This window comes from Aotus nancymaae, unplaced genomic scaffold, assembly GCF_030222135.1.
Source record: "Aotus nancymaae isolate 86718 unplaced genomic scaffold, 86718_ANA_hifiasm-v0.15.2.pri h1tg000040l, whole genome shotgun sequence".
Classification (NCBI taxonomy): Eukaryota; Metazoa; Chordata; class Mammalia; order Primates; family Aotidae; genus Aotus; species Aotus nancymaae.
This window is the reverse complement of record NW_026988454.1, coordinates 44,128,965-44,156,680: the sequence shown is the minus strand read 5'-3', so window position 1 is coordinate 44,156,680 and position 27,716 is coordinate 44,128,965. Positions and strand designations below refer to the sequence as shown.

Below are 27,716 nucleotides of genomic sequence, written 5' to 3'. Positions count from 1 at the left end.
AAGACAAAGAGAGTATTCTAAAAACAGCAAGAGAAAAGAGTATAAAAGTACAGTATAAGCACTCGATTGGACCTTCTCTGTCCAATGCTGTAGCCACTGACTATGTGGGGCTTTGGGAAATTGAAATGTGATTAGCTCAAGATAAAATGTGCTGTAAGTATAAAATACACAGAAGACTTTAATATATCAATACAAAAAAAGAATGTAGAGGATCAATGCATTTCCATATTGAATATATATTGAAATAATATTTGTATAAAGTAAGTTAAATAAAATAAAATATTACTAAAATTATTTTCACCTGTTTCTTTTTGCCTTTTAATGTGTCAACTGGAAAATTAAAATGACATATATGTCACACTTTATATTTGTATTGGGTGGCACTTATTTATCCTTTTTTGTATAAATATGGAAATAAAAAAAGGATAAATTGTTTTTCATTGATTTTAGGAACTTGTAAGAAAATTTGCAGTTATATCCTATATACATAGAATTTCTATCTGTACCTGGATCCTGATATTCTAGAGAATCTATTCTGGGAGCTGTGGTTTATACTATAGGAGATACATTCATTCCTAACTATGCTGTTTTCCTTAGATATACAATTATATTTAGGTTAATGAAGATTGGAAAATAGCAGCAAAAGCATCACTGTTCAACCACATGTGGTCTTTAGTAAATTTCTAGTAATTGACAGTTTAAGACAGATAAAGATGTATTTATTTAAATGCTAGTCACTTTTATCTTCAGACTTGAAAATATAATAGTGTATTTCTGTTACAAGTTGTAATTTCACATCACATAGTTTTTTTTGTTTAATTTCAATATAAGTAACAATAAAAGCTAACAAACTCCTGTCAGAGGATTTAGTTTAGAATAAACTAACTCTGAGCACTTCAAAAATATAAGTATTTTATAAATTTCATCTTAAAATTGATACTATGCATCAAAAAAACTCATTAATACAAACTGTACTTACTTGATACTCTTGCAGGTTTTTCTGCTAAAAAGAGAAAATAAATAAGTTCTGTTTAACTGAGATAAAATGCAAGGAAATTATACATTAGTGGACTTTATAAAAATATCAAATTATTTTGTTTCTTGTTTATTATTTAAGAGTCAATGAAGAAATATAGTCCTCTATTGCCTGTCAACATGAGTCTTTGTTTAATTTTTGATTGTTTAAAAATTTTTTTTAGAGATGGAGTCTCATTTGCCCAGGTTGACATGAAGTGGTACAATCATAGTTCACTGCAGCCTCAAATTCCTGTGCTCAAGCAATCTTCCCTCCCCTTCCTCCCAAATAGCTGGGGTTACGGGTTACAGGTGTGAGCCACTATGCCTGGCTGATCTTTGAATATCTTGGTTGATCTATTTTATCTAAGAAAATATGTCAGTTATCAAGAAAAGCTATTGATCAAAGGGTCACAAAATATATATGCTTTTTAAATACTGTTACTAAATCAGAATCTTTGTTAAATTAAGTGTTTGGGCTGAACTATTACTATACTTAACTTGAATAAAATTACTTTGTATTATATAACAGCTAAATATTTTCTTTTAAATTCCCAAACTTTATAAAATATATTATTTAGAATTAATTTTCTTTAATAGATAATTACCAGACTATAAAATAAATCTTTAAAAGCAACATCCAAAATAAGTTTACTTTTTATAATAATTTATTTATTTCCATGAGATGTTATTCTTCTTCAAAGAAATATGCTTTTCTATTAAATTGTATGTAGGACAAAATAACTAAGGTGAAATTATTGTCCCAAATGCTAGAGCAGACATTCTAACTTCTTGAACAAGACTAGTAACACCTCCATTCTAACATTAGTATCATTTAAAGAGCCAGGCTAGAAAATATAATTTTTAAGCAACCTGTATTACATGATTTATTTTGAGATTTGTAGAGTTTCTATCATAAACCTAAGGATTAAAAATTTGTCAAAATTAGGTTATTTCTAATTTTTTAAAAAACATTTTCAGCTGGGACACATATTTTTAGTATTATTACAGTAGTATGCTTCATGCATAAAATTATGAAATAAATAATTTAGAAAAATATTTCACTAAGACTAACATGTTTTTTTTTTTTCTTTAAAAGTACTAGTTTTGATTAGGAAGACAGGAATTTAGGGAAAAAATAAACTTTCACTGAATACAATGGACTATCTGTTAAACAAAGGAATGAATAAGAATATGCCTGCTCTCAACTATCTCTGGGTTCGACTTGTGCTTTCATATGTAATCATTTTTCTTCACTGTGCTTTTACAATATGAAGACATTAAAATGATAGATTCACATAACAGACTAAGAAGTCTGAATCCAAATTCTGAATCTCTTTTACAGATGAGTTACAGAGTTTCCTCCAATCAGATCTCTAATAGATCATTCCCTGGGAGGCAAGGTGGAATATGCTCTATCCTTGGGCTGCTCTGATTGGCAGAAAACTTTCCCTTTTATTTGCAGCGGCATAATAGAATACTGAAGTGTGAGTAGATGGCCTTAACCATTATAGTGTTTGGAAACATACAAACTTGGAGCCAAGTCTTGTCTGTACCATATAAACACTCTTGAGATGTTAGATTTTCTTTCATTGTACTTACCTTGTCTTTAAACTGGGCATGATAATTGGGCTTTACTAATGATTAAGTAAACTAATAATGGAAAAAGATACAGTCATATATTTTCTAATTAAGTATTTTTTTCATCCTCTGGCTGATTATCTCAAAGGATATTAAACAATATTTAAAATAATCTTTCAATATAAAAATTGTGCCCCTATATTATTCTACAAATGTAATTTGCCCTTCTATTGAAAGTTTTACCTCTTAATATTAGTGATACCTATAAATACATTATTAATAATTTTATGTGAAATGGTATGTCTAGATATGTCTAGTCATTTCAGGAATACACACCACAGTGAGCAGTGAAAGGGAGTCAGTGAAAAACAAAGCTTTTCTTCCCCCTGCTAGAGATCTATGTATTTGCTATGAATGAAAATAGTTGGCTTAGTTATGATATGTTTACCTAGCACCTTAGAACTTAAAGCACTTTTTTAAGTAATTGAATTTGCATAAGGCTACATAATTTAGTCATAAACCTTATTTATAGTTTTATGATAATAATATCAGCAAATAGATCATTCATTATTCTCTTTTTAAGAAAAAAAATCTGCATTGTGTATGCTGGCATTTGCCTATTTTGTGTCTAGGTAGAATTAATTTAAAGGTTGAATTTATAAATAATAAAAAAAATTCATGATCTTAACTACATGTTATTTAGTCATAGATAAAATCCCAGTTACATTTATTTTTACTACCATATTACTTCTGACATTACTTATGCTATAAGTCTTTTGTAATTGTAAACTTTTTTTTCTGATGTGTAACAGAATATTTTGGTTATCTCATATGCTGCTAACAGTTCTGATTTCTTTGCATTTTCTTATTTTCTATTGAAATGTAAGCTTTCTGCTAGATTTTCTACCAGTCCACTTCCTCTGCTACTAGAAGTGTGTATCTTCTAGATTTCTTTGTTTCAAAATAATTTAATATTAATATTAAGCAACAACATAATTCAGATATTTCCATACCAACATAGTACTTATATAATTCAAGATTACCTTTTGTCATATTGTGTAATTGAAGACTTTCTTTTCTTGTTGAGACTGTCAATAAGGAAAATGTAAATTAAAATATAAATTTAAAAAATAATTTTTCGTAAAAATTTTGTTTCAATTCAATGCTAAGCTTTAAAGACATGAGGATAACTTAAGTGTTATAAATATTTTCTCAAGGTGATTTTCAAAAATTTTGTCTTCTATCCAACTGGTACCTAACAAAAGTAAGTGTTAGCACTAAATATTGTTTTATAAACAGAGGGATAACATGAATGTAGGAAAAAAATTAACTAGAGTCTATGAAAATTGGGTCATTCTGATTAACTGGATTTGGAGATAAACTAAAAAAGAGTTATTTTGTCATTGACAATTATTCTTACATGTCTAAGAATGTTCTCCTTATGATCCAATAGATTATTTCTTTGACAATTAAGATCTTTGTAAGCTTTTCAGATAGTTATACTCAAATCAGTAATTGTCATATTGTATAGTGCAGTTTGCTAAATAAATAAACCCAATGTTAAGAAAAAAGGCATCATTGTGATTCAGTTTCTACCTTCCTCATCAACAGCACAATAAATCAATGCTTATTTGCATGCGTTGGCCTACCATCCACTGTTTCTTTGATAAAGCCGTTACTTCATATCCACCAATTAACTACCATATTTCTTCTTTTAATCAGACTTGCACTCATCACATACATTAAAAAAAAGGGTTTTTTTTTTTTTTCAAATGATATAAATACACTTTGACTTAAAGTATTTTAGCTTCAGGGCTTTGCATTCTATTTTTCATTCTTTTAAAAAAAATTACCTTTTTCTTCTTTATGGTGCTTCATGTCAGCTTTTTCTGTATAGAAGAAATAGTAACAGGGTAATATATTTATTTATTTATCTTTTTAATTATACTTCAAGTTCTGGTATACATGTGCAGAACATGCAGATTTGTTATATAGGTGTTACATGTTTCATGGTGATTTGCTGCACCTATCAACCCAACATCTACATTAGGTATTTCTCCTAATACTATCCCTCCTTTAGCCCCACGTGCCCCAAGAGATCCCAGTGTGTGATGTTCCCCTCCCGGTGCCCATATGTTCTCATTGCTCAACTCCCATTTATGAGTAAGAACATGCGGTGTTTAGTTTTCTGGTCCTGTGTTAGTTTGCTGAGAATGATGGTTTCCATGGTTTCCATGTCCCTGCAAAGGACATGAACTCATTCTTGTCTATGGCTGCATAGTATTCCATGGTGTATATGTGTCACATTTTCTTTATCCAGTCTATCATTGATGGGCATTTGGGTGGCTCCCAGTCTTTGCTATTATAAATAGTGCTTAAATACACATACATGGGCATGTGTCTTTATAGTAGAATCATTTATAATCTTTTGGGTATATTTCTGCTTCTAGATCCTTGAGGAATCTCCACTTTGTCTTCAACAATGGTTAAACTAATTTATACTCCTACCAACAGTGTAAAAGTGTTCCTATTTCTTCACAGCCTCTCCAGCATCTGTTGTTTCATGACTTTTTAATGATGGCTATTCTAATTGTCATGAGATGGTATCTCATTGTGGTTTTGATTTGCACTTCTCTAATGACCAGTGATGATCAGTTTTTTTTCCCACATGTTTGTTGGCTGCATAAATGTCTTCTTTTTAGACGTGTCTGTTCATATTCTTTGTCCACTTTTTGATGGGTTGTTTTTTTTCTTGTAAATTTGTTAAGTTTCTTGTAGATTCTGGATACTAGTCCTTTGTCAGATGGATAGATTGCAAACATTTTCTCCCATTCTGTAGGTTGTCTGGTTACTCTGATGATAGTTTCTTTTGCTGGGCAGAAGCTCTTTAGTTTAATTAGACCTCCATTTGTCAATTTTGGCTTTTGTTGCAATTGCTTTTGGTGTTTTAGCCATGAAGTCTTTGTCATACCTATGTCCTGAATGGTATTGCCTAGGTTTTCTCTTAGGGTTTTTATGATTTTAGGTCTTAAATTTAAGTCTTTAATCTATCTTGAGTTAATTTTTGCATAAGGTGTAAGGAAGGGGTCCAGTTTCAGTTTTCTACACATGGATAGCCAATTTTCCCAAAACCATTTATTAAATAGAGAATCTTTTCTCCATTGCTTATTTTTGTCAGGTTTCTTAAAGATCAGATGGTTGTAGATGTGTGGTGTTATTTCTGAGGCCTCTGTTCTGTTCTATTGGCCTATGTATCTGCTTTGGTACCAGTACCATGCTGTTTTGATATTGTAGCCTTGTAGTATAGTTTGAAGTCAAGTAGCATGATGCCTCCAGCTTTGTTCCTTTTGCTTAGGATTGCCTTGGATATACAGGCTCTTTTTTGGTTCCATATGAAATTGAAAGTAATTTTTCTAATTCTGTGGAGAAAGTCAATGGTAACTTAATGAGAATAGCATTAAATCTATAAATTACTTTGGGAAATACGGCCATCTTCATGAGATTGATTCTTCCTATCCATGAGCATGGAATGGTTTTCTATATGTTTGTGTCCTCTCTTATTTCCTTGAGTAGTGGTTTATAGTTCTCTTTGAAGAGGTCCTTCACATTCCTTGTAAGTTGTATTCCTAGGTATTTTATACTCTTCATAGCAATTGTGAGTGCAAGTTCACTCATGATTTGGATCTATTATTGGTGTATAGGAATGCTTGTGAATTTTGCACATTGATTTTTTATCATGAGACTTTTCTGTAGTTGCTTATCAGCTCAAGGAGTTTTTGGGCTAAAATGATGGGATTTTTTAAATATATAGTCATTTCATCTGTAAACAGCGACAATTTGACATCCTGTCTTCCTATTTGAATACTATTTCTTTCTTTCTTTTTCTGATTCCCTGGCCAAAAATTCCAAAACTATGTTGACTAGGAGTGGTGAGAGAGGGCATTTTTGTCTTGTGCCAGTTTTCAAGGGGAATATTGCCAACTTTTGCCCATTCAGTGTGATATTGGCTCTGGGTTTGTCATAATTAGCTCTTACTATTTCGAGATATGTTCCATCAATACCGACTTTATTGAGAATTTTTAGCATGAATGGGTGTTGAATTTTATCAAAGGCCTTTTCTGCATCTATTGAGATATCATGTGGTTTTTGTCATTGGTTTTATTTATGTGATGGATTATGTTTATTGATTTGCATATGTTGAACCAGCTTTTCATCCCAGGGGTGAAGCTGACCTGATCGTGGTGCATAAACTTTCTGATGTGCTGCTGGATTCAGTTAGCCAGTATTTTATTGAGGATTTTTGTATCAATGTTCATCAGGGATATTGACCTGAAATTATCTTTTTCTGTTATGTCTCTGCCAGGTTTTGGTATCAGGATGATGTTGGCCTTATAAAATGAATTAGGGAGTCCTCTTTTCCTATTGTTTGGAATAGTTTCAAAAGGAATGGTACCAGCTACTCTTTGTACTCTAGTAGAATTCTGCTGTGAATCCATCTGGTCCTGGATTTATTTTATTTTATTTTATTTTATTTTATTTTATTTTATTTTTGGTTGGTAGGCTATTAATCACTGCCTCAATTTCAGAACTTGTTATTGGTCTATTCAGGTATTTAACTTCTTCCTGGTTTAGTCTTTGGAGGGCATATGTGCCCAGGAATTTATTCATTTCTTCTAGATTTTCTAATTTATTTGCATAGAGATGTTTATATTATTCTATGATGGTAGTTTCTGTGGGATCAGTAGTGATAGCCCCTTTATTATTTTTTATTGTGTCTACTTGATTCTTCTCTCTTTTCTTCTTTGTTACTCTGGCTAGTGTTCTATATACTTTGTTAATCATTTTAATAAACCAGCTCCTGGATTCACTGATTTTCTTGAAGGGATTTTTTGTGTCTAGATCTCCTTCAGTTCTGCTCTGATCTTAGTTACTTCTTGACTTCTGCAAGCTTTTGAATTTGTTTGTTCATGCTTCTTCTCTAGTTCTTCTAATTATTGATTTTGGATCTTTCCCACTTTCTTCATAAGAAGGTACTATATTTATTAACAAGTCTTCTTAAGGTGAGAAATTAAATTTTGTGCAGGCAATATTCACAGTTCAGGAGTAATTATGAAAAGAAGTCTATAGCTTTAATTTATTAGTAACAGGTAGAGTCTGCTTTTGGTTTTACATTCCAATTCCTTTTAGGTGTTTAATAAAGTTGTAATACCTATATGTTTTGCATGATGAATTGTAATGTACTGCAATTATAATACGTGCTATAAAATCCGTGCCTTCATTTTCATCAACTGCTTTTAAGTCATATAATTTGTATAATTGCATATTTTTCTCCCTTTGTTTTTGTGGCTAATTTGATGTACATATCTTAAAATGTCATCTTTACCTTTACTTTCTTTTTCAGATTTTTCAGTTTTCTTCTTCCCTGGGGAAAACAACAACAAGAAATCATCATTTTAAAACACGTGACTTTCTTACTAATTCTTGGAGTACACAGTTGGAGATGAGACTTAATCCTATGAGTGGAGGGAGTCATGACTCTCCCATTTCATATTTTTTTATGCTTGGTCATTCTGCTTATGTAGTCACCTATTGGCTCATAATTTCTCCTCCTCCTCTGTTTCCTCCTCCAAGTCCTTTATTCCTCTTCCTCTTTCTAATTCTTTTTTTCCTCCTCCCCTTCCTCTTCTTCTTTTTTTGAGACAGAGTCTTTCTATATGCCCTCAAACTCCTGGGCTGAAGGGATCCTCCCCCCTCACCCTCCTGAGTAGTTTGGTCACTTACAGGCATGACCCTTTTTCCTACCTCCTCCCTTTTTCTTACATGCTTTGAAAAGAAGCTAGAATAAGCCATGCCTTTATTAATTAGTTTAAACTAGAAACACAGGACAAACAACTACATGCTAAATTTTTACCTTTGGGAAATAAGAATTTGCCTGGCATGATGAATACTCAATGAGTAAACTAATGAATAAAAGCAATAAAAAGTAACAATGTTTCTAAGCAAAATATGGATCCAGTTTTCAAAGTAGTCTTGGTAAATTGGTAATTTTCTTGCTATACCTTTTAGACAAATGTGGGAAGAAAAACAAAATCGAATAGTGGCTTACAAGTTTGTATGTAGTAATAGTGCACATGTTACATCATTTAGTCATTGTAACAAACCTTTTGGGACATCATTATGCCTGTTCTGCAGTTCAGAATATCTGGAATTTGAGGAACTAAGGGATTTTCTAAATGTTATACAGCTAGAGACTTAAATTTACATACTGTTTCCACCACTCTACCTTATCTCCTCTGAAAATGTAAATATTTACCTGATTCTGTGACTTCTGATGTTTCTTCTTTAGAAAAAAAAAGAATGTAAAAAAAAGAAAAAATAAATAAAAGAAAAAGTATAGTTTTTTATTCAATAGCAGACAATTGAAACTTATCTTCTGATATTTCCTCCTAAATTACAATAGGCACATATACTCAAAATGGCAAAGAAATGTACTCCTGATTAATATTTCTGATAACTGTAACTAGACATCTATTTTGAAAATAAAACAAATTTTCAATAAGTCTAAAACAGTCTATTTAAATATGATAGAAGTGGTTAGAATAAATAAGATCTAATACTTGATAGAACAGGATGATTACAGTCAACAATAATAATTTGGCATACATTTTAAAATAACTAAAGTAGTAGAATGTTTACACAAAAATATGATAAATGCTGATGTGATGGATACCCCATTTACCTTGATTTGATTATTATGCATTGTATGCCTATATCAAAATATCTCATGTACCCATAAATATATACAACTACTATGTACTCACAAAGTTGAAAATAAAATAAAATGAAAAGTAAAAAATTAAAAAACATACATGGTTTGATTAATCAATTCTAAATTCTTTGGTTGATTTTCTTAATTATGAATTATAAATCTGTTACACAAATTTTTAATCTTCATGGATACATGCAACCTTTCATTCGTAGAATGTTTATTAAAGCATCTTCATTTATAAGATGCTGTCAGAAATGCAATTGAGTGCGGTCGTGGGGTGAGACTAAAAATATAACAAAAACAAACTCAACTCATGGTGACTGTAGTGTGATAAGTGTTAGAAGACATAAAATTATATTTGCTTTTTGCCTATGAGAATTCAAAACCATGCTTTCTTCTTATTCCTTCAGTAAATTTACAGATTAGTAATTTTATGTATAACCTGACAAGGTTTTGTCAACTTTCTATCACAAATAATTTCAAACAATAAAATTTCCAGAAAATAAAAATTCTCTGAAAGATTGAGAAATATCTCTCGTAAAATATCAATGTTTTCTATAAACATGATATCAGTTTTATCAATCTTACATAACTATTTTAGAAGGCTATTTTCAAAATTCAGAAAAAGGAATTAAAGTATTTTATAACAATGGTATACAATGAATAATGTTTCATAAAAATATAGTATTTTTAAATGGCTTTATGGTGATGTTTCATATTAGCATGCTAGTTTTGAATTTCAACCCTTAATTTTGGTAAGAGTGTTCATATTAGTAGCAATAATACAAACTATGCTAGAGAATTTCTCCAGCCTAAAGGCTGTACTTAATGTTTAAAATTGGCATTTAATCCATTAAGAAGTAAATTGTAGCTGCATTATTAAGAAATGTGTCATATGCTGTTAAGAAAACAGGTTAGTTCTGGGTATTAAAACATATAAATAAAACATCCAGATACACTTTGGATTGAAATGTTCAAGTTTTAATCCAGGATACAGTCCGAATACTTTAATAGTATAAAATAAATAGCTTCATTGTTCACTGTTGCCTTTTTATAATTGTTTAAAATGTCCAGAAAACCCTAGTGATTTTGAATTACAAAATAAAATGTACCTCAGGGCTTTAAAAAAATTAGAAAATAAAAAGCTAATGTGTTAAAATTAAATGAATTGAGAACATATATCATGTACTCTTAATTTTTCTCAACCCACATAATAACTGTTAGAGGGATCTTCATACTGTGTTCATTCAACACATCTGAACAAAAAATTGAAAGTAGATAAGAGAGAGATACAATGACCTTTTTTTTTTTGCATGGGTATTAGTTATTATGGTTAATGCGTTTGTTAGTAAAACAGGTATCTCAACAGAAAACATGATATACATTCCCTCATATATCTTGGTTCAGTGTCATATTTCTAATAGGTGCTCAATAAATACATGTTCAAGGATTAATGAGTATAATACAAGCATACTCATTTTATTGTGCTTCACTTAATTGCACTTCTCAGGTATCACGTTTTTTACAAGTTGAAAGTTTGTGGCAATCCTGTATAATTAAGTCTATTGGTGTAATTTTTCCAGCTGCATTTGCTTCCTTCACATTTCCCTGTCTCATTTTGGTAATTCTCACAATATTTCAAATTTTTCATTACTATTATATCTGTTATGGTGATCTGTGATCAGTGATCTTTGATGTTACTATCTAATTGTTTTGGGTGCCTCAAACCACACCTATATAAGGTGGTTAACTTAATGAAAGTGTGTATCGGGACTGCCATTCACCAGTTCTCTCTCCCTTTCCTTTAGGCCTTTCTGTTTCCTGATAACTCAATAGTTTTGAAATTAGGCCAGTTAATAACAATACAATGGCCTCAAAGTATTCACAAGAAAGAAAGACTTGCACATTGCTCACCTTAAATCAGAAATTAGAAATGATTAAGTTTTGTGAGAAAGGCATGTTGAAAGCTAGGACAGGCTGAAAGCTAGGCCTCTTGTACCAGAGTTAGCCAAATTGTGAATGCAAAGGAAAAGTTCTTGAAGGAAGGTCAAAGTATTACTCCAGTGAACACATAAATGTTAAGAAAGGGAAACAGCCTTATTGCTGAGACAAAGAAAGTTTTAGTGGGCTGAATACAAAACCAAAGCAGCTATAACATTCCCTTAAGCCAAAACTCAATCTATAGCAAGGTCCTAACTGTCTTCAAATCTGTGAAGGATGAGAGAAGTGAGGAAGCTGCAGAAGAAAAGTTGGAAGCTAGCAGGGTTGATTCATGAAATTTAAGGAAAGAAGCCACCTGCATAACATAAAAGTTCAAGGTGAAGCAGCAAATACTGATATAGAAGCTGCAGAAAGTTATCCGGATCTAGCTAAGGTAATTGACCAAGGTGGCTACAATAAACAATAACCTTTCAACGTAGACAAAATAGCCTTCTAGGGAGGCTCACTTGAGCCAAGGAGTTTGAGACTGTAGTGAGCTATGATCCCCCACTGGACTCCAGCCTGGTGACAGAGTGGGACCCTGTATTTAAAACAACAACAACAACAACAATAACTTAAATAGTCTTCTATTGAAAGAAGGTGTCATCTAGAACTTTCATAGCTAAAGAGAAAAGTCAATATCTGGTTTCGAACCTTCAAAAGACAGGCTGATTCTCTTGTTGGAGGCTAATGAAGCTGGTGACTTGAAGTTGAAGCCAAAACTTATTTATCATTCTGAAAATTCTACGTCTCTTAAGAATTATGCTAAATCCACTCTGCCTGTGCTCTATCATTGGAATAACAAAATCTGGATGACAGCACATCTGTTTACAGCATGATTTACTGACTGTTTTAAGCCCACTGTTGAGACCTACTGCTAAGAAAAAGGATTCCTTTCAAAATATTATGACTCATTGACAATGCATCCGGTCACTCAAGAGCTCTAATGGAGATATACAAAGAGGTTAATATTGTTTTCATGCCTGAGAACACAAGATCCATTCTGTAGCCTATGGGACCAAGGAGTAATTTTGACATTCAAGTCTTATTACTTAATAAATACATTTCGAAAGGGTATAGGTGTCATATATAGTGACTCAGCTGATGAATCTGTGCAAAGTAAATTGAAAGTCTTCTGGAAAGGAATCACCTTTCTAGATGACATTAAGAACATTTGTGACTCATGAGGGAGTCCAAATGTCAGTATCAACAGGAGTTTGAAAGAAATTGATTCCAACTCTTATGAATGATTTTGAGGATTCAGTAGAAGTAACTGCAGATGTGTTGGAAGTAACAAAAGAATTAGAGTAAGAAGTGATGACCGAATTGCTTCAATACATGATCAAACTTGAACAGACGAGGAGTTATTTCTCGTGGATGAGAAAAGAAAATGGATACTTGAGATGGAATTTATTCCTGGTGAAGATGTTGTGAACATTGCTGAAATGACAACAAAGGATTTAGAATATTCCATAAACTTAGTTGATAAAGCAGAAGCCAAGTGTGAGATGTTTACTCTAATTTTGAAAGAAGTTCTACTGTGAGTAAAATGCTGTAAAATAGCTAAAGGTACATAGAGAAATCTTTTGTGAAAGAGTCAATTTGCCAAATTTTATTGAGTCTTATTTTGAGAAATTACCACAGCTACCCTAACCTTCAGAAACTACCACCTTCATCAATAGCACCCATCAACATAGAGACAAGACCTTTCAGCTGCAAAAGTATTGCAACTTGCTGAAGGTTCAGATGATGAAGGTTAGAATAAAAGTATTTTAGCAGCAAAATACTTTTAAATTAAGCTACGTACATTTTTTAGGCATAATCCTCTTGCACACTTAATAGACTACAGTATAGTATAAACATAACTTTTATGTACACTAGGAAAACAAAAAATTGTGTGACTTAGTTTAAATTCACTTTCTTGTGGTGGTCTGAATGAAACCTGCAGCATCTCGAGGTATGCCAGTACAATGACATCTAATTTTCCTTGAATTGCATTTTTTGAATCACTAAATATCTCTTCATGTGCTTATTGGTCAATGGCTTCTTGCTGTACCCATTTTCCTTTGGTTGTGCTTTTTGTCTCCAAGGTATGCCTGTACACACAATATCCTTTGTCAACCAGACTCACTTATATGGTAATAGTATAATGGCTATTACGTTAACAAACATACCATATGTTTTCAACTTTATTTATAACTCAAAGAAATTACGAAATTAAAACAATGAAATAGGACATTCTTAAAATTCTAAAATGGTACACTCACTTGGAGTTGGTTTTGGTTTGTCTAAAAAGAAAAAAAAAGAAAATGAGTGATAATTTTCTGTCTATGGGTAATATATCAGCCCTTTACATTTCCTATTTTTGCTTTTTACAGTAAAAATAAGAAGGCTAAACTTATATCTACAATGAACAGTAGGGAATGCATTTTTAATAATTTTCAAGTCATACTCTCAATGAGTTTTCTATAGAACAGTAAAGTTTGAAACTATAGAATCTTTTTTGGTCTCTTTTTTATTTCTGTAAAACTTCATGTTTGATTTGATACAATATTAATGAATGTTCACAATAATCTGAACTTCTTACTGTTTCTGAAATGGCATAAAATACATATTGTGTCACCATCCTTTTAGAATGTTTATTAATATTAATTTAGACTAACAATTTACACTCTCCCAATCCAATATGTTGAACAAGGTTGCTTTATAAAATCTCAGAAATGAATGGGTGGTAGGTTACAAAAAAATCATAAAGACATTCTATTTTTTTCCAGTATAACATGTCTTCTAAAATTTGTTAACTAAAAACATTAACTGTGTCATCTTACACCTAAGTTCTATTCCTTCTTAAAAAGTAGACAAGATTCAGCTATGATTGCAGAAGGTTTGAATAATCTAAAATTAAGTCAAATAATGAGTATGTTAACAAAGAGAATACAAATTGAGGGAATACATTTTTTGTAGAGAGAAATTAGGAATATCTATTCAAACTATATTTAATATACCCTCTTACAAACAAATCTACTTTAAATAATTTTTCCCATAAAATTAATAAAACTAGACATATTGTTAATTAATTTGTGAAATTAGCAAAACTAGATAAGTTTATATTATTATATATTTTTAAAGGATACTTTTAAAACAACTTTAACATACATCAATTAAAGTCTAATTAAGTTAACTGTGTGCAAACATACAATAAAACACTATTTTTAGGAAATATTTTATGTATTGATACGTAGAAAAGCTTCAAGATATATTCTGAAATAGAAAAACCTAGTGACAGTATAATTTATAGCATGTTAATATTTGTGTAAGAAAAACAAAAGTGGCATGTATATATATATATATATATTTTTACAGATAGAAAGATAATGCTAGAAGGATACCTTAAGAAATAACTGAGAAAGGGAAGATGGCCAAATAGGAACAGATCTGGAGTGCAGTTTGCAGTGAGAAGAATGCAGAGGGTGAGTGATCACTGCATTTTCACAAAAGTTCTTACTGCCCACAGACAAGGATATTCCTGGACTGAAAGGTGCCACAAGTTTCTAGCATGGCTGTTTTAGCTGGCACTGTGGGTCTCCACACAAAAACTCACACAAATCCAGGTGGCTGTTTCAACAGGCACCCAGAATACCTGGGATACAGAGCCTCCCATTCAACTGAAAAAAAACATGAGTGAAACAGGGAGCCAGGTGATCTGACTCAGCAGGTCCCACCCACAACAAAGACCAGCAATCTGAAATGCTCTGGATTGAGAGTTTTGCAGCAAGCACAGCTGGACCCAGGAATGTCCAGCTCAGTCAGAGGAAGGGCGTCCACCATTACGGAGGCACTCCACCACTACTGAGGCAGTTTGCCATTACTGAGGCAGTTCTAACAGGAAGTTCACACAGCAGCTGGGCAGAGCCCACAGTAGCTCAGTAATGCTCCTGCTGGCAGACTGTGGCTAGACTACCACCTTGCTGGACAGGACATCTCTGAAAAAAGGCAGCAGCATGTCAGGAACTTATAAATAAGGCCCCACCTTCCCAGGACAGAGTACCTGGGGAAAAAGGTACTTATGAGTTCCACTGCAGCAGGCTTAAACATACCAGCCCAGAAGCTCTAAATGGAAGAATGGAGCTGCCAGCTTAGCACTTGAGCTCCTATAAGGGACAGACTGTCTCCTCAAGCAGTTCCCTGATCCCTGTATATTCAAAGAGGCACTCGTAAAAGAGAGCTAAGGCTGACATCAGTGGGTACCCTTCTGGGACAAATATAACTGAAGAAGAAACTGGTAGCAACCATTACTGTTCTGCAGCCCCTGCAGGTGATCCCCAGGCAAGCAGGGACTGGAGTGGACCTCCTGCAGGCCTACAGCAGAGGGGCTTGACGGTTAAAAGGAAAACTAAAAAACAGAAAGAAATAACTTCAGCATCAACAAGATGGAAGTCCACTAAGAGACTCCATCAGAAAGCCGCCAGCTACAAAGACTGCAGGTAGATAAATCCATACAGATGGGAAGAAACCAGTGCAAAAAGGATAAAAACACCAAAAGCTCTTCCTCCAAGGGATCACAATTCCACACCAGGAAGGGAACAAAGCTAGAGAGAGAATGAGTCTGATGAACTGACAGAAACAGGCTTCAGAAGGTGGGTAATAGCGAACTTCTCTGAGCTAAAAGAACATGTTCTAACCCAAAGCAAAGAAACTAAGAACGTTGAAAAAAGGTTTGACAAAATGCTAATGAGAATAAACAGCTTAGAGAATAATATAAATGACCTGATGAAGATGAAAACACAACAAGAGAACTTTATGAAACATACACAGGTTTCAATAGCCAAATCGATGAAGCAGAAGAAAGGATATCTGAGATTGAAGATCAACTCAATAAAATAAAATGAGAAGATAAGATTAGAGAAAGAAGAGCGAAGAGAAATGAAAAAAAGCCTCCAAGAAATATGGGATTATGTGAAAAGACCTAATCTACATTTGATAGGTGTACCTGAATGTGATGGAGAGAATGAATCCAAGCTGGAAAACCCTCTTTAGTATATTGTCCAGGAGAACTTCCCAAACTAGCAAGGCAGGCCAATATTCAAGTCCAGGAAAGACAGAGAACACCACAAAGGTATTTCTCAAGAAGAGTAACCCCAAGGCACATAATCTTCAGATTCACCAGGGTTGAAATGAAGGAGAAATGCTAAAGGCAGCCAGAGAGAAAGGTCAGGTTATCCACAAAGGGAAGGCCATCAACTCACAGTGGATCTCATGGCAGAAACCCTAAAAGCCAGAAAAGAGTGGGGGCCAATAATCAACATCCTTGAAGAAAAGAACTTTCAACCTAGAATTTCATATCCAGTCAAACTAAGCTTCATAAGCAGAGGAGAAATAAAATCCTTTATAAACAAGCAATTGCTGAGAGATTTCATCACCACCAGATCTGCTTTACAAGAGCTTCCAAAAGAAGCACTAAACATAGAAAGGAAAAACCAGTACCAGCCACTCCAAAAACGTACCAAAGGGTAAAGACCATCAACACAATGAAGAAACAGCATCAACTGACAGGCAAAACAACCAGCTAGCATCAAAACGTCAGGATCAAATTCACACATAGCAATGTTAATCTTAAATGTAAATGGGCTAAATGCCCCAATCAAAAGACACAAACTGGCAAATTGGATAAAATGTCAAAACCCATTGGTGTGGTGTATTCAGGAAACCCATCTCACATCTCACATGCAAGGACACACATAGGCTAAAAATAAAGGGATGGAGGAAGATTTACCAAGCAAATGGAGAGCAAAAAAAAGTAGGAGTTGCAATCCTAGTCTCTGATAAAATAGACTTTAAACCAACAAAGATCAAAAGAGACAAAGACGGACATTTCATAATGGTAAAAGGATCAATGCAACAAGAAGAGCTAACAATCCTAAATATATATGCACCCAATACAGGAACACCCAGATACATAAAGCAAGTTCGCAATGATCTACAAAGAGACTTAGACTTCCACACAATAATAGTGGGAGACTTTAACACTCCACTGTCAATATTAGACAGTTGAATGAGACAGAAAATTAACAAGGATATCCAGGACTTGAACTCAGATCTGAACCAAGCAAACCAAATAGACATCTATAGAACTCTTAACCCAAATCCAAACAATATACATACTTCTCAGCAACACATTGCACCTACTCTAACATTGACCACATAATTGGAAGTAAATCACTCCTCAGCGAATGCAAAAAAATGGAAATCATAGTTTCTCAGACCATAGTACAATCAAATTAGAACTCAGGATTAAGAAACCAACTCAGAACTGGACAACTTCATGGAAACTGAACAACTGGATTTTGAATGTTGACTGGATAAACAACAAAATGAAGGCAGAAATAAAGATGTTCTTTGAAACCAATGAGAATGAATACACAATGTACCAGAATCCTTGGGACACATTTAAAGCAGTGTCTAGAGGGAAATATATAGTAATAAATGCCCAGATGAGAAGCAAGGAAAGATCTAAAATTGACACCCTATCATCAAAATTGAAAGAGCTGGAGAAGCAAGATTAATAGACACTCAAAAGCTAGCAAAAGACAAGAAATAACTAAGGTCAGAGCAGAACTGAGGGAGATAGAGACACAAAAACCCTTCAAAAAAATCAATAAATCCAGGAGCTGGTTTTTCAAAATGATCAAGGAAATAGACCACTAGCCAGATTAATAAAAAAAGAAAAGAGAGAAGAATCAAATAGATGCAATAAAAAATGATAAAGAGGATATTACCACCGATTCTGCAGAAATACAAACTACCATCAGGTATTACTGCAAAGAACTCTATGCACATAAACCAGTAAACCTGGAAGAAGTGGATAAATTCCTGGACACTTGCACACTCCCAAGCCTAAACCAGGAAGAAGTGGAAACCCTGAATAGACCAATAACAAGGGCTGAAGTTGAGGCAGCAATTAATAGCCTACAAACCAAAAAAAGCCCAGGTCCAGATGGGTTCACAGCCAAATTCTACCAGACATAGAAAGAGGCATTGGTACCAGAACTTCTGAAACTATTCTAAACAATCCAAAAAGAGGGAATCCTTCCCAAATCATTTTATGAGACCAACATCATCCTAATACCAAAACCCGGCAGAGACTCAACAAAAAAAGAAAACTTCAGGCCAATATCCATGATGAACATAGATGCAAAAATCTTCAATAAAATTCTGGCAAACCAATTGCAACAGCACATCAAAAAGCTTATCCATCATGATCAAGTAGGCTTCATCCCGGGAATGCAAGGCTGGTTCAACATATGCAAGTCTATAAATGTAATCCACCACATAAACAGAACCAAAGATGAAAATCACATGATCATCTGAATAGATGCAGAGAAGGCCTTCAACAAAATTCCACAGCCTTTTTATGCTAAAAACTTTGAATAAACAAGGTATCGATTGAACATAACACAAAATAATAAAAGCTATTTACAACAAACCCGCTGCTGATACATACTGAATGGAAAAAAACTGGAAGTATTCCCTTTGAAATCTGGCACTAGACAAGGATGCCCTCTCTCACTACTCCTATTCAATATAGTATTGGAAGTTCTAGCCAGAGCAATCACATAAGAAAAAGAAATAAAGGGTATTCAATTAGGAAAGGAGGAAGTCAAATTGTCTCTATTTGCAGATGACATGATTGTATATTTAGAAGACCCCATCATCTCAGCCCACAATCTCCTGAAACTGATAAGCAACTTTAGCAAAGTCTCGGGATACAAAAATCAATGTGCAGAAATCACAAGCTTTCCTACACACCAATAACAGACTTAAAGAGAATCAAATCAAGAGTGAACTCTCATTCACAATTACTACAAAGAGAATAAAATATCTTGGAATACAACTAACAAAGCATGTAAAGGACCTCTTCAAGGAAGACTATGAACCACTGCTCAAGGAAATAAGAGAGGACACAAACAGATGGAAAAACATTCCATGCTCATGGTTAGGAAGAATCAATACTGTGAAAATGGCCATACTGCCCAAAGTAATTTATAGATTCAATGCTATCCCCATCAAGCTACCTATGACCCTCTTCACAGACTGGAAAAAACCACTTTAAACTTCATATGGAACCAAAAGAGAGATCGCATAGCCAAGACAATCCTAAGCAAAAAGAACAAAGCTGGAGGCATCACACTACCTGACTTCAAACTATACTACATGGCTAAAGTAATCAAAACAGCTTGGTGCCAGTACCAAAACAGAGATATAGACCAATGGAACAGAACAGAGACTTTGGAGGCAACGCCACACATCTACAAGCATCTGATCTTTGACAAACCTGACAAAAACAAGCAGTGGGGAAAGGATTCCCTGTTTAATAAATGATGTTGGGGAAAACTGGCCTAGCCATGTGCAGAAACAGAAACTAGATCCCTTCCTGACAACTTACACTAAAATTAACTCCAGATGGATTAAAGACTTAAACATAAGATCTAACACCATAAAAACCCTAGAAGAGAACCTAGGCAAAACCATTCAGGAAATAGGCATGGGCAAGGACTTCATGACTAAAATACCAAAAGCATTGGCAACAAAAGCCAAAATAGACAAATGGGACCTAATTAAACTCCAGAGCCTCTGTACAGCAAAAGAAACAATCGTTAGAGTGAACCAGCAACCGACAGAATGGGAAAACATTTTTGCAATCTACCCATCCGACAAAGGGCTAATATCCAGAATATACAAAGAACTAAAACAGATATACAAGAAAAAAAAAAAACATTCAAAAGTGGGCGAAGAATATGAACAGACACTTTTCAAAAGAAGACATTTATGAGGCCAACAAACACATGAATAAATGCTCATCATCACTGGTCATTAGAGAAATGCAAATCAAAACCACATTGAGAGACCATCTCATGCCAGTTAGAATGGCGATCATTAAAAAATCTGGAGACAACAGATGCTGGAGAGGATGTGGAGAAATTGGAACACTTTCACACTGTTGGTGGGAGTGTAAGTTAGTTCAACCATTGTGGAAGACAGTGTGGCGATTCTTCAAGGACCTAGGAATAGAAATTCCATCTGACCCAGCAATCCCATTACTGGGTATATATCCAAAGGATTGTAAATCGTTCTATTATAAAGACACATGCACATGTATGTTCATTGCAGCACTGTTTACAATAGCAAAGACCTGGAACCAACCCAAATGCCCATCGATGATAGACTGGACAAGGAAAATGTGGTACATATACACCATGGAATACTACGCAGCCATAAAAAAACGATGAGTTGGTGTCCTTTGTAGGGTCATGGATGACTCTGGAAACCATCATTCTCAGCAAACTGACACAAGAACACAAAATTAAACACCATATGTTCTCACTCATAGGCAGGTGCTGAACAATGAGAATACATGGACACAGCAAGGGGAGCATCACACTCTGGGGTCTGTTGGGGGGGACTAGGAGAGGGACAGTGGGGGTAGGGAGGTTGGGGAGGGATAACATGGGGAGAAATGCCAGATATAGGTGACAGGGGGATGGAGGCAGCAAACCACATTGCCTTGTATGTACCTATGCAACAATTCCACGTGATCTGCACATGTACCCCAGAATCTAAAGTACAATTATATATATATATATATTTTACCTATGGATAAATATAAATAAATACCTATGGATATTAAATAAATATATAAATAAATATGTATGGATATTATCAGATATTTTTGCAATGAGAACTGGTAGAATTTAATAAAAGAGAGATTTTTGCAGTTAGCTTCTTATATGCTTCAGTTTTTGAACCATGTGAAGTATCACATACTGTAAAAATTGAATGACATTTTAAAAAAATTTAGCTAACTTTTAAAATGGGAAATGGGATAACTTCTCTTTTAAGAAGATATTTCAAGCAGAAATTCACAATTTGTGAAAATTAATCTGTATAATTTAATAGGATATTTTAAAACTATCAATAGTGGATCAAATTCATCAGTATGATATATTAACGTGACAACAGTGAAATACTGAATATTTTGTAAGGGCCTTGTGAATCATGAAAGCAAATCTAATTTGTTGATTTTGCTGTATCATAATTGCACATGTTTGGCAATCCATGTTTGATTGACAAAAATATAACCCTTAGGTCAGATAAAACTAAATTATATTACAAACCACAAGATGACACATTAACAGGAAACACAGTGAAAATCACTTGTAGACATTACTTTAATTTTCTAATATAATAAAAATACTGAATTCAGATAAATAAAAACCAAAAATGGCAAAATACCTGTTTTCATAAATGGAGGTTCTCTTTCTTGATGTTCAGCTTTTTCTAGAGAAAGAAATCAAAATTCACTGGCAATCTGTGGATTCTTTGTTTGGCAAACATTTCTTATTTACATATTTGCAAGTGATCCTCAGTATACCCAAGAGGTATGCCCCCAAAATTATTTTCATGTAATTTGAAACAATGAAAACATATTGCCATAAAAACACATTATAAACAAGGTTAGGTTCATTCTCAGGACACCCAGGAGAAGGCTTTTCTCTACATGTGGCTAAAAGACAGTATTAGGGTTTTATCCCTTTTGGAGCTGGGTTGTATAAGAGGATAGAATATGGCAAAGACAAGGATAAGAATATTGTTTTATATATTTGCTGAAAGTTGAGTCATTCTTTGGGGACATTTTATAGTGGATGGTAGTTGTCTTTGGCATTTTACCAACTCCTCTTTTTACCTCTCTGAATCCTAGTTACCTTCTTGCCAGTCAGAAACAATGCACTGCTGAACACTAGTTTCTTATTGAAAATTCAAACTATATCTGCTGTATTCCAGAGAGTATCACATTTTGTATTTTTATTGACCTGTACCACCCTCCTTTTCCAAGTTTTGTTAAAACTCTCTTAGCTGAATCTCAACTATTCTAGGACATGACAAAATGAAATAAAAATATATGAGTAATCAACATCCCTCTTAGTTCTCTGAAAAATATTTGAATTAAAATTTTTAAGAGATCATTCTCTTTCATCAGAAGTGGAATTTAAAGTCAACTATGTAGGTGGAATATCTTCAATGAGATTGAGAATATCTGTAAAATGAATAAGATCCAGGAACAGACCAAGTGTTACTTCTAATGACCTCTAGGGTCAGTTCTTCTTACTGTTCTTGATATTTGCTTGTCCTTTCTTTCCTTCATTTCTGAATTAGGAGTTTCTCTAAAATTACTATTTTTTCTTCAAATCATGCACCAACAGTGAAGTAGGTGGGAAGATGTGGGACTCCAGGTGTCATCAGACTAAACTTATATTTGTAAATTAGGAATTGATAGCATTCAAGAATAAAGTTCCATGAAATAAATCAAGGTAACAATAATAATATAACATATATATTCAAAATACAATTCACAGGTTCTAAAATGTGAGTATGTTCTAATTAGTGCCATGCATTTGTGCTATATATCCTAAACCACTTATATGTATTCCTAAGTTACGTCACATGTTCACCTTTGGACCTTGTGGAGCCATTTTGCATACAAGAGCCAGAATATATTTGACCAACAGCCACTCATGCATTTGTCTAAGCTTGTGTTTCACAAATGTACACCATTCAAGGACCAACATCACAATTTTGACATAATGTTGAACATATTTACCACCACAATGGGTAAATATTTATGCTTTCCCAAGTCCAAAAGTCACTGTTAAACTCTCTATTACTATACTCTCTGTGCCACACCTGTACAGTGAAATACAGGATTTTCAAAGTCCACATTCATGAGGACATTTCATAATTATTATAGACAAATGGCAAAATATTGATAATAAAATAGATTTTTAACTGCCAAGGTTTACCTATAGTTTAATTAACACAGCTTAAAGCAAGCAAATTAAAAATAGTATATGGTTCATAACACTGACAATTTTATATCATTTCATTTTCTTTTGTTATTCATTACATATATTTGAAAGATTTCCCACATACCTTAACTTATTGTGAGTGGTATTTTATAGCCTATATGGACTCTCTCTTTTGATATTAATAGCGGCAAACTTCTAGATATTTCTTTTGTATAATTATAATGAGTCATTAATTAGTAGTGAAAGTCAAGAATGTTAAATCAAACCATAGCGGTAACATCAATTTATCACTAATATCAATTATATAGCAACAACATTATTATTAATAATAATCTAGCCACAGGCAACACTAAAAATAATGACTTTAAAAAACCAAGCAAATTGTTAAAGCTGAAATGGTCAAACAATATTTCTCAGGTGTTATTCTTTTCATCTCTTACTTGCTGGTTTGGGCTTGTCTGTGGAGAATGGAGGGAAACACATGGCATATTGATGAGCACAAATCACGGAAAAAATAACTCTTTAGCATTTGCATTTACTTAGTTTTAGTTTCTCTCCTTAGCTTGAGCTTAACCTATTTTCTTTGAGCACTAATACTTCACTGTCAGCAAATACATTAATCAAATTGCAAAAAGCTAGTAAGATACATGCAATGCACATAAAATTGAAAACAATCTATATATCTGAGAAACAAGTACACTGAGTCTAGCTTCTTCATAATTTCCAAACATCCATACAGCAGAATAAGACACTCAGGTGGCTATATTAATACCTTAGGGTGCAAATTAAAGGAACATTTACAAAAAGTATAAACTTAGGTAGTAGTTGGAGTAAAGTGCAATGGTCATATGAAGTAATGAAAACAGCCTTATGAGATTTCTTTCTTTCTACTGATATACTAGTCTATGATTTCTAGAAATAATTAGATCACTCCTGAATTCTATTATATTTTTCCTCCAAGAAACTATTTAAATCCTTATTATCTGATTATCTCAGAAGAAAAAATGTTTCATAGAGTTTTTCTTTTGGAATGATTATTAGTAAGAGATGGGATTCTCTTAATGGCTGAGGTGGGTAGGATTTTTATCTTAGAATTGTTATTGTAAGAAAATTTTGATTCTAGAGGAAGTTTAGTGATTCAGACGTGAATTGAGTTGAAGACTCAGAAGTTTTCTTTTTCCTTACAGGAAAATCTTCTGAATTGCAAGAGTATGTGTCCTTTCTTTCTCACATGAACTAATGAGAGATGGAGTGTTTTTAGTTTAATGTTGTATTCTGTTGATCATTCTTTAAGGCAGACTTTAAAGTTATGTAACCATATCCCTCTCTATGGAGCTCTGATGAAAGTAAATTATCCCAGCTAATTTATAAATAGCAGAAAGTTTCAGACTTCAGTAATTTTAAGATTTGAGGAAATGTGCTTTAAAAATAAGATTAAACACCTAAGTATACATGGTAATCAATGCATTATATAGATTTTCTCATGAATTACACATAAGCTTAGGTTAATCACTCTTAAAGTTATGCTATTTTAGTTATTATTATTTAATAAAAAATATATTGAGTATATCTTTAGTTATTCACGAGAATTTGACATCTTAGAAGTTATTGTACTAAAAGTCTACACACTTCCTTGAAGATGTACGTGTGTGTGTGCATGAACACACGTGGACACTGCATAACACATAATGAGACATAGAAAAAATATATAAAATATCTATTTACCTGTTTTTTCTATTGGGACAGCTTTTACCTGCTTGAGAACTTTTTCTTCTGTGATAGGAAAAAATGTTAACACAAGTAGAAATTTTGAATACATCAGTGACATATTTCAACCATGGTATTTTGTATTCTTTTTGAAAAAGCGCCAATGCCAAGAAAAACTTGTTTCCTCAATAAAACAGCAAATAATATTTTCTATTCAAATTGGATCAAAACACAAAAAAAATCTGTCCAGCTGAAATGTCCTTTGCAGCTATCTTGCTATAGAAGTTTTCCTAACTTAAAATGTTCCCTAACGTGCCAATATAAACCCTACTTTTCATTCACTGTATTTCACTGTATTTATCTGCCCAGAGGTACTGCTTTAAAAAATATATTTTCCTTTTTTATTAGAATAGGAAGAAGCAATTTTTGATCTTCTTGTGCCAATGCCTCCCTGGGAACCCAGGAATAGCTAGAGAACCCAAATTTCTCACAGTGTAAAGCTGGGGAAGAACAAAGGTGATACATTTGTGAGATGTCCTCTGTTCTCAGTGATTTTTCATAGACAAAGATGTTTGGGTCAAAGTAAAGAGGTTATTGCCATGATCCTACATGAAATTAAATTTCTCGAGTATTTCACACTGGGTAAGAATCAACTGATCAAATATCCTAAGTAGAAAGTTTCACTGGATAACAGAATTTAAAGAGCATGATGGTGTAAATGAAGTAAAAGAGAGTTGTTCCTACAAGACAATGCATTTGATGTACGTTCAGAGCCTAAAGCCTCTCATTTCTCTTTATTTCACCTCAAAATGGCTAATATTTGGGACATAAGAAAATAACAGGGTTTCATTTAATTGGAAGGTTATAAAAGTTGTTTCTAAGGTTCTGCTTTTGTCAATACTGACAGCTTTTCTTACCTCTCCACATTCCAGCCCTGCTTTCTTTATTCCTATATTTTCTGTTGTTGGTGTCTCATATTTTTTTAAAAAGCATAGGCAAAACAAATCAGAGACTAAAACCCCTTGTATACAGATTTTCTAAAGTACAATTTATAAAAGTAAGTAAAAGATTTCCTAAGATTTGTTTAGAGAAAGTATGTTTTTCCCTTTTCAAAGATTCTGGCCTAACTATAGTCACAACATTGGGTACATAATTCAGCCTGGAATGAAGAATAATATTCTACAGAATAATTGAGGCAGGGTAGTCTCAAAACTAAATTCATATTTAATTAGCTGAAATACAAACTTGTTTCTATTCTTAAATAAAAATTAATTCCTAACCTTGTTTTGATAAATTATGTATCTTTTTTTTTTTTTTTTTTTAAGCAGAACACATTAGCTCACTTTTACTTTCCACAAAATGCAAGACCAGGAATAAAAAGAAAAAAAGAGGGCCAGGCGCGGTGGCTCATGCCTGTAATCCCAGCACTTTGGGAGGCCGAGGCGGGTGGATCACGAGGTCAAGAGATCGAGACCATCCTGGTCAACACGGTGAAACCCCGTCTCTACTAAAAATACAAAAAATTAGCTGGGCATGGTGGCGCGTGCCTGTAATCCCAGCTACTCAGGAGGCTGAGGCAGGAGAATTGCCTGAACCCAGGAGGCGGAGGTTGCGGTGAGCCGAGATCGCGCCATTGCACTCCAACCTGGGTAACAAGAGCGAAACTCTGTCTCAAAAAAAAAAAAAAAAAAAAAAAAAAGAAGAAGAAAGAAAAGAAAAGAAGAAAGGGAAGGAACGGTGAAGAAAAGAAAGAGGCAGGAACAGAAGAAGCAGGGAGAAATGTTGATTTCTTCAGCATTTTTAGGATTTGGAGAGTCTGAAATGATTGTATTTGAATAAGCCAATCTGAATTACAATTTTGGTCAGAATGCCTTGCCCACATCAGAATAAAACAGAAAGTATAGAGCCCATTCATCTAAGTGCTGGGTGATTGTTTTTGTGCAAAGCTAACTCTCTGATGGGAAGTGAAGACTAGCTGTTTAGTTACATCTTACTGGTTCAGTTCTCAGTATAAAAAAATAGTCTGAAGATGACTAAAATTGAATATGGTCTAGAAGCTGATGACTTAAGACCTGAATTTTCCCAAATAACTTTAGATTTGACGCTAAACTCTTCTTTCTGCTAAAATTAGAACATTGAGAGACAATTTGATACTACAAATACCACCTGCAAAATACCTGGTTTACCATGAGAAACATTCTTTTCTGGTTTCACTATGTCTTGTTCTGAAAATAATAAAACAAAAATCTTTTTAGGTATTTAGAAGCTGGGAAAATAACTGGCAGATTTTAGCAAATGTGCCCAGAAGAAAGAATATTCTGAAACCTTCATAGCATCCTTGTTTCTATGTAAAACTTAAAGGTTTTAGTTCATGAAAACAATATGGCAAAAAATTATTATTTACAAAATTTTCAAAACTATAATTTTCAAAGCACAGGCTGTAATAAAGCATAAATATAAAAGCACAGATTGAAAATACGTGATTTTGAAAATGTTTCAAAATTTTCTTGTAAAAAATTCTATATAAGCATAAAAGATGAAATTAATATACATACTGTGTATTTGCACTTTTTCAGATACAACTAAAAAGAATAAATAAATAACATATTAGATTAAATTACCTGCAAAATGAAGTATTTAACAATAACCAATATAATTTGTTATTGTCAATAGAACTAGGCATAACTGGCTTTAAATGGTGTTGGGCTTCTGGTTAAAGAAAGTAAAACTGGCAAAAATATAAAATGCTTATATCTGGTAAAACATATTCACCTATAGAAAATAAATATTAGGAAAATAAATGA

The 27,716-nt window shown here is 33.3% G+C and overlaps 1 protein-coding gene across 14 annotated transcripts in view; it reads right to left on the bottom strand.

Annotated features, from left to right (window-relative positions):
* Positions 1 to 27,716, bottom strand: part of TRDN (triadin) — a 369,423-nt gene that overhangs the window by 18,294 nt on the left and 323,413 nt on the right. For 8 of the 14 annotated variants that reach the window (XM_064360734.1, XM_064360735.1, XM_064360738.1 and 5 more), the window contains 9 exons: positions 27,468 to 27,494; positions 27,090 to 27,137; positions 21,635 to 21,679; positions 13,612 to 13,632; positions 8,909 to 8,935; positions 7,979 to 8,017; positions 4,449 to 4,484; positions 3,639 to 3,683; positions 980 to 1,003 (listed from right to left, as the gene is read on the bottom strand). In XM_064360734.1, coding sequence (XP_064216804.1) covers positions 980 to 1,003; positions 3,639 to 3,683; positions 4,449 to 4,484; positions 7,979 to 8,017; positions 8,909 to 8,935; positions 13,612 to 13,632; positions 21,635 to 21,679; positions 27,090 to 27,137; positions 27,468 to 27,494 — 312 coding nt within the window. Of the gene's footprint in view, positions 1 to 979; positions 1,004 to 3,638; positions 3,684 to 4,448; positions 4,485 to 7,978; positions 8,018 to 8,908; positions 8,936 to 13,611; positions 13,633 to 21,634; positions 21,680 to 24,902; positions 24,979 to 27,089; positions 27,138 to 27,467; positions 27,495 to 27,716 lie in introns of those variants that run through there. The other 6 variants (XM_064360733.1, XM_064360741.1, XM_064360736.1 and 3 more) reach the window with 5 other exon arrangements.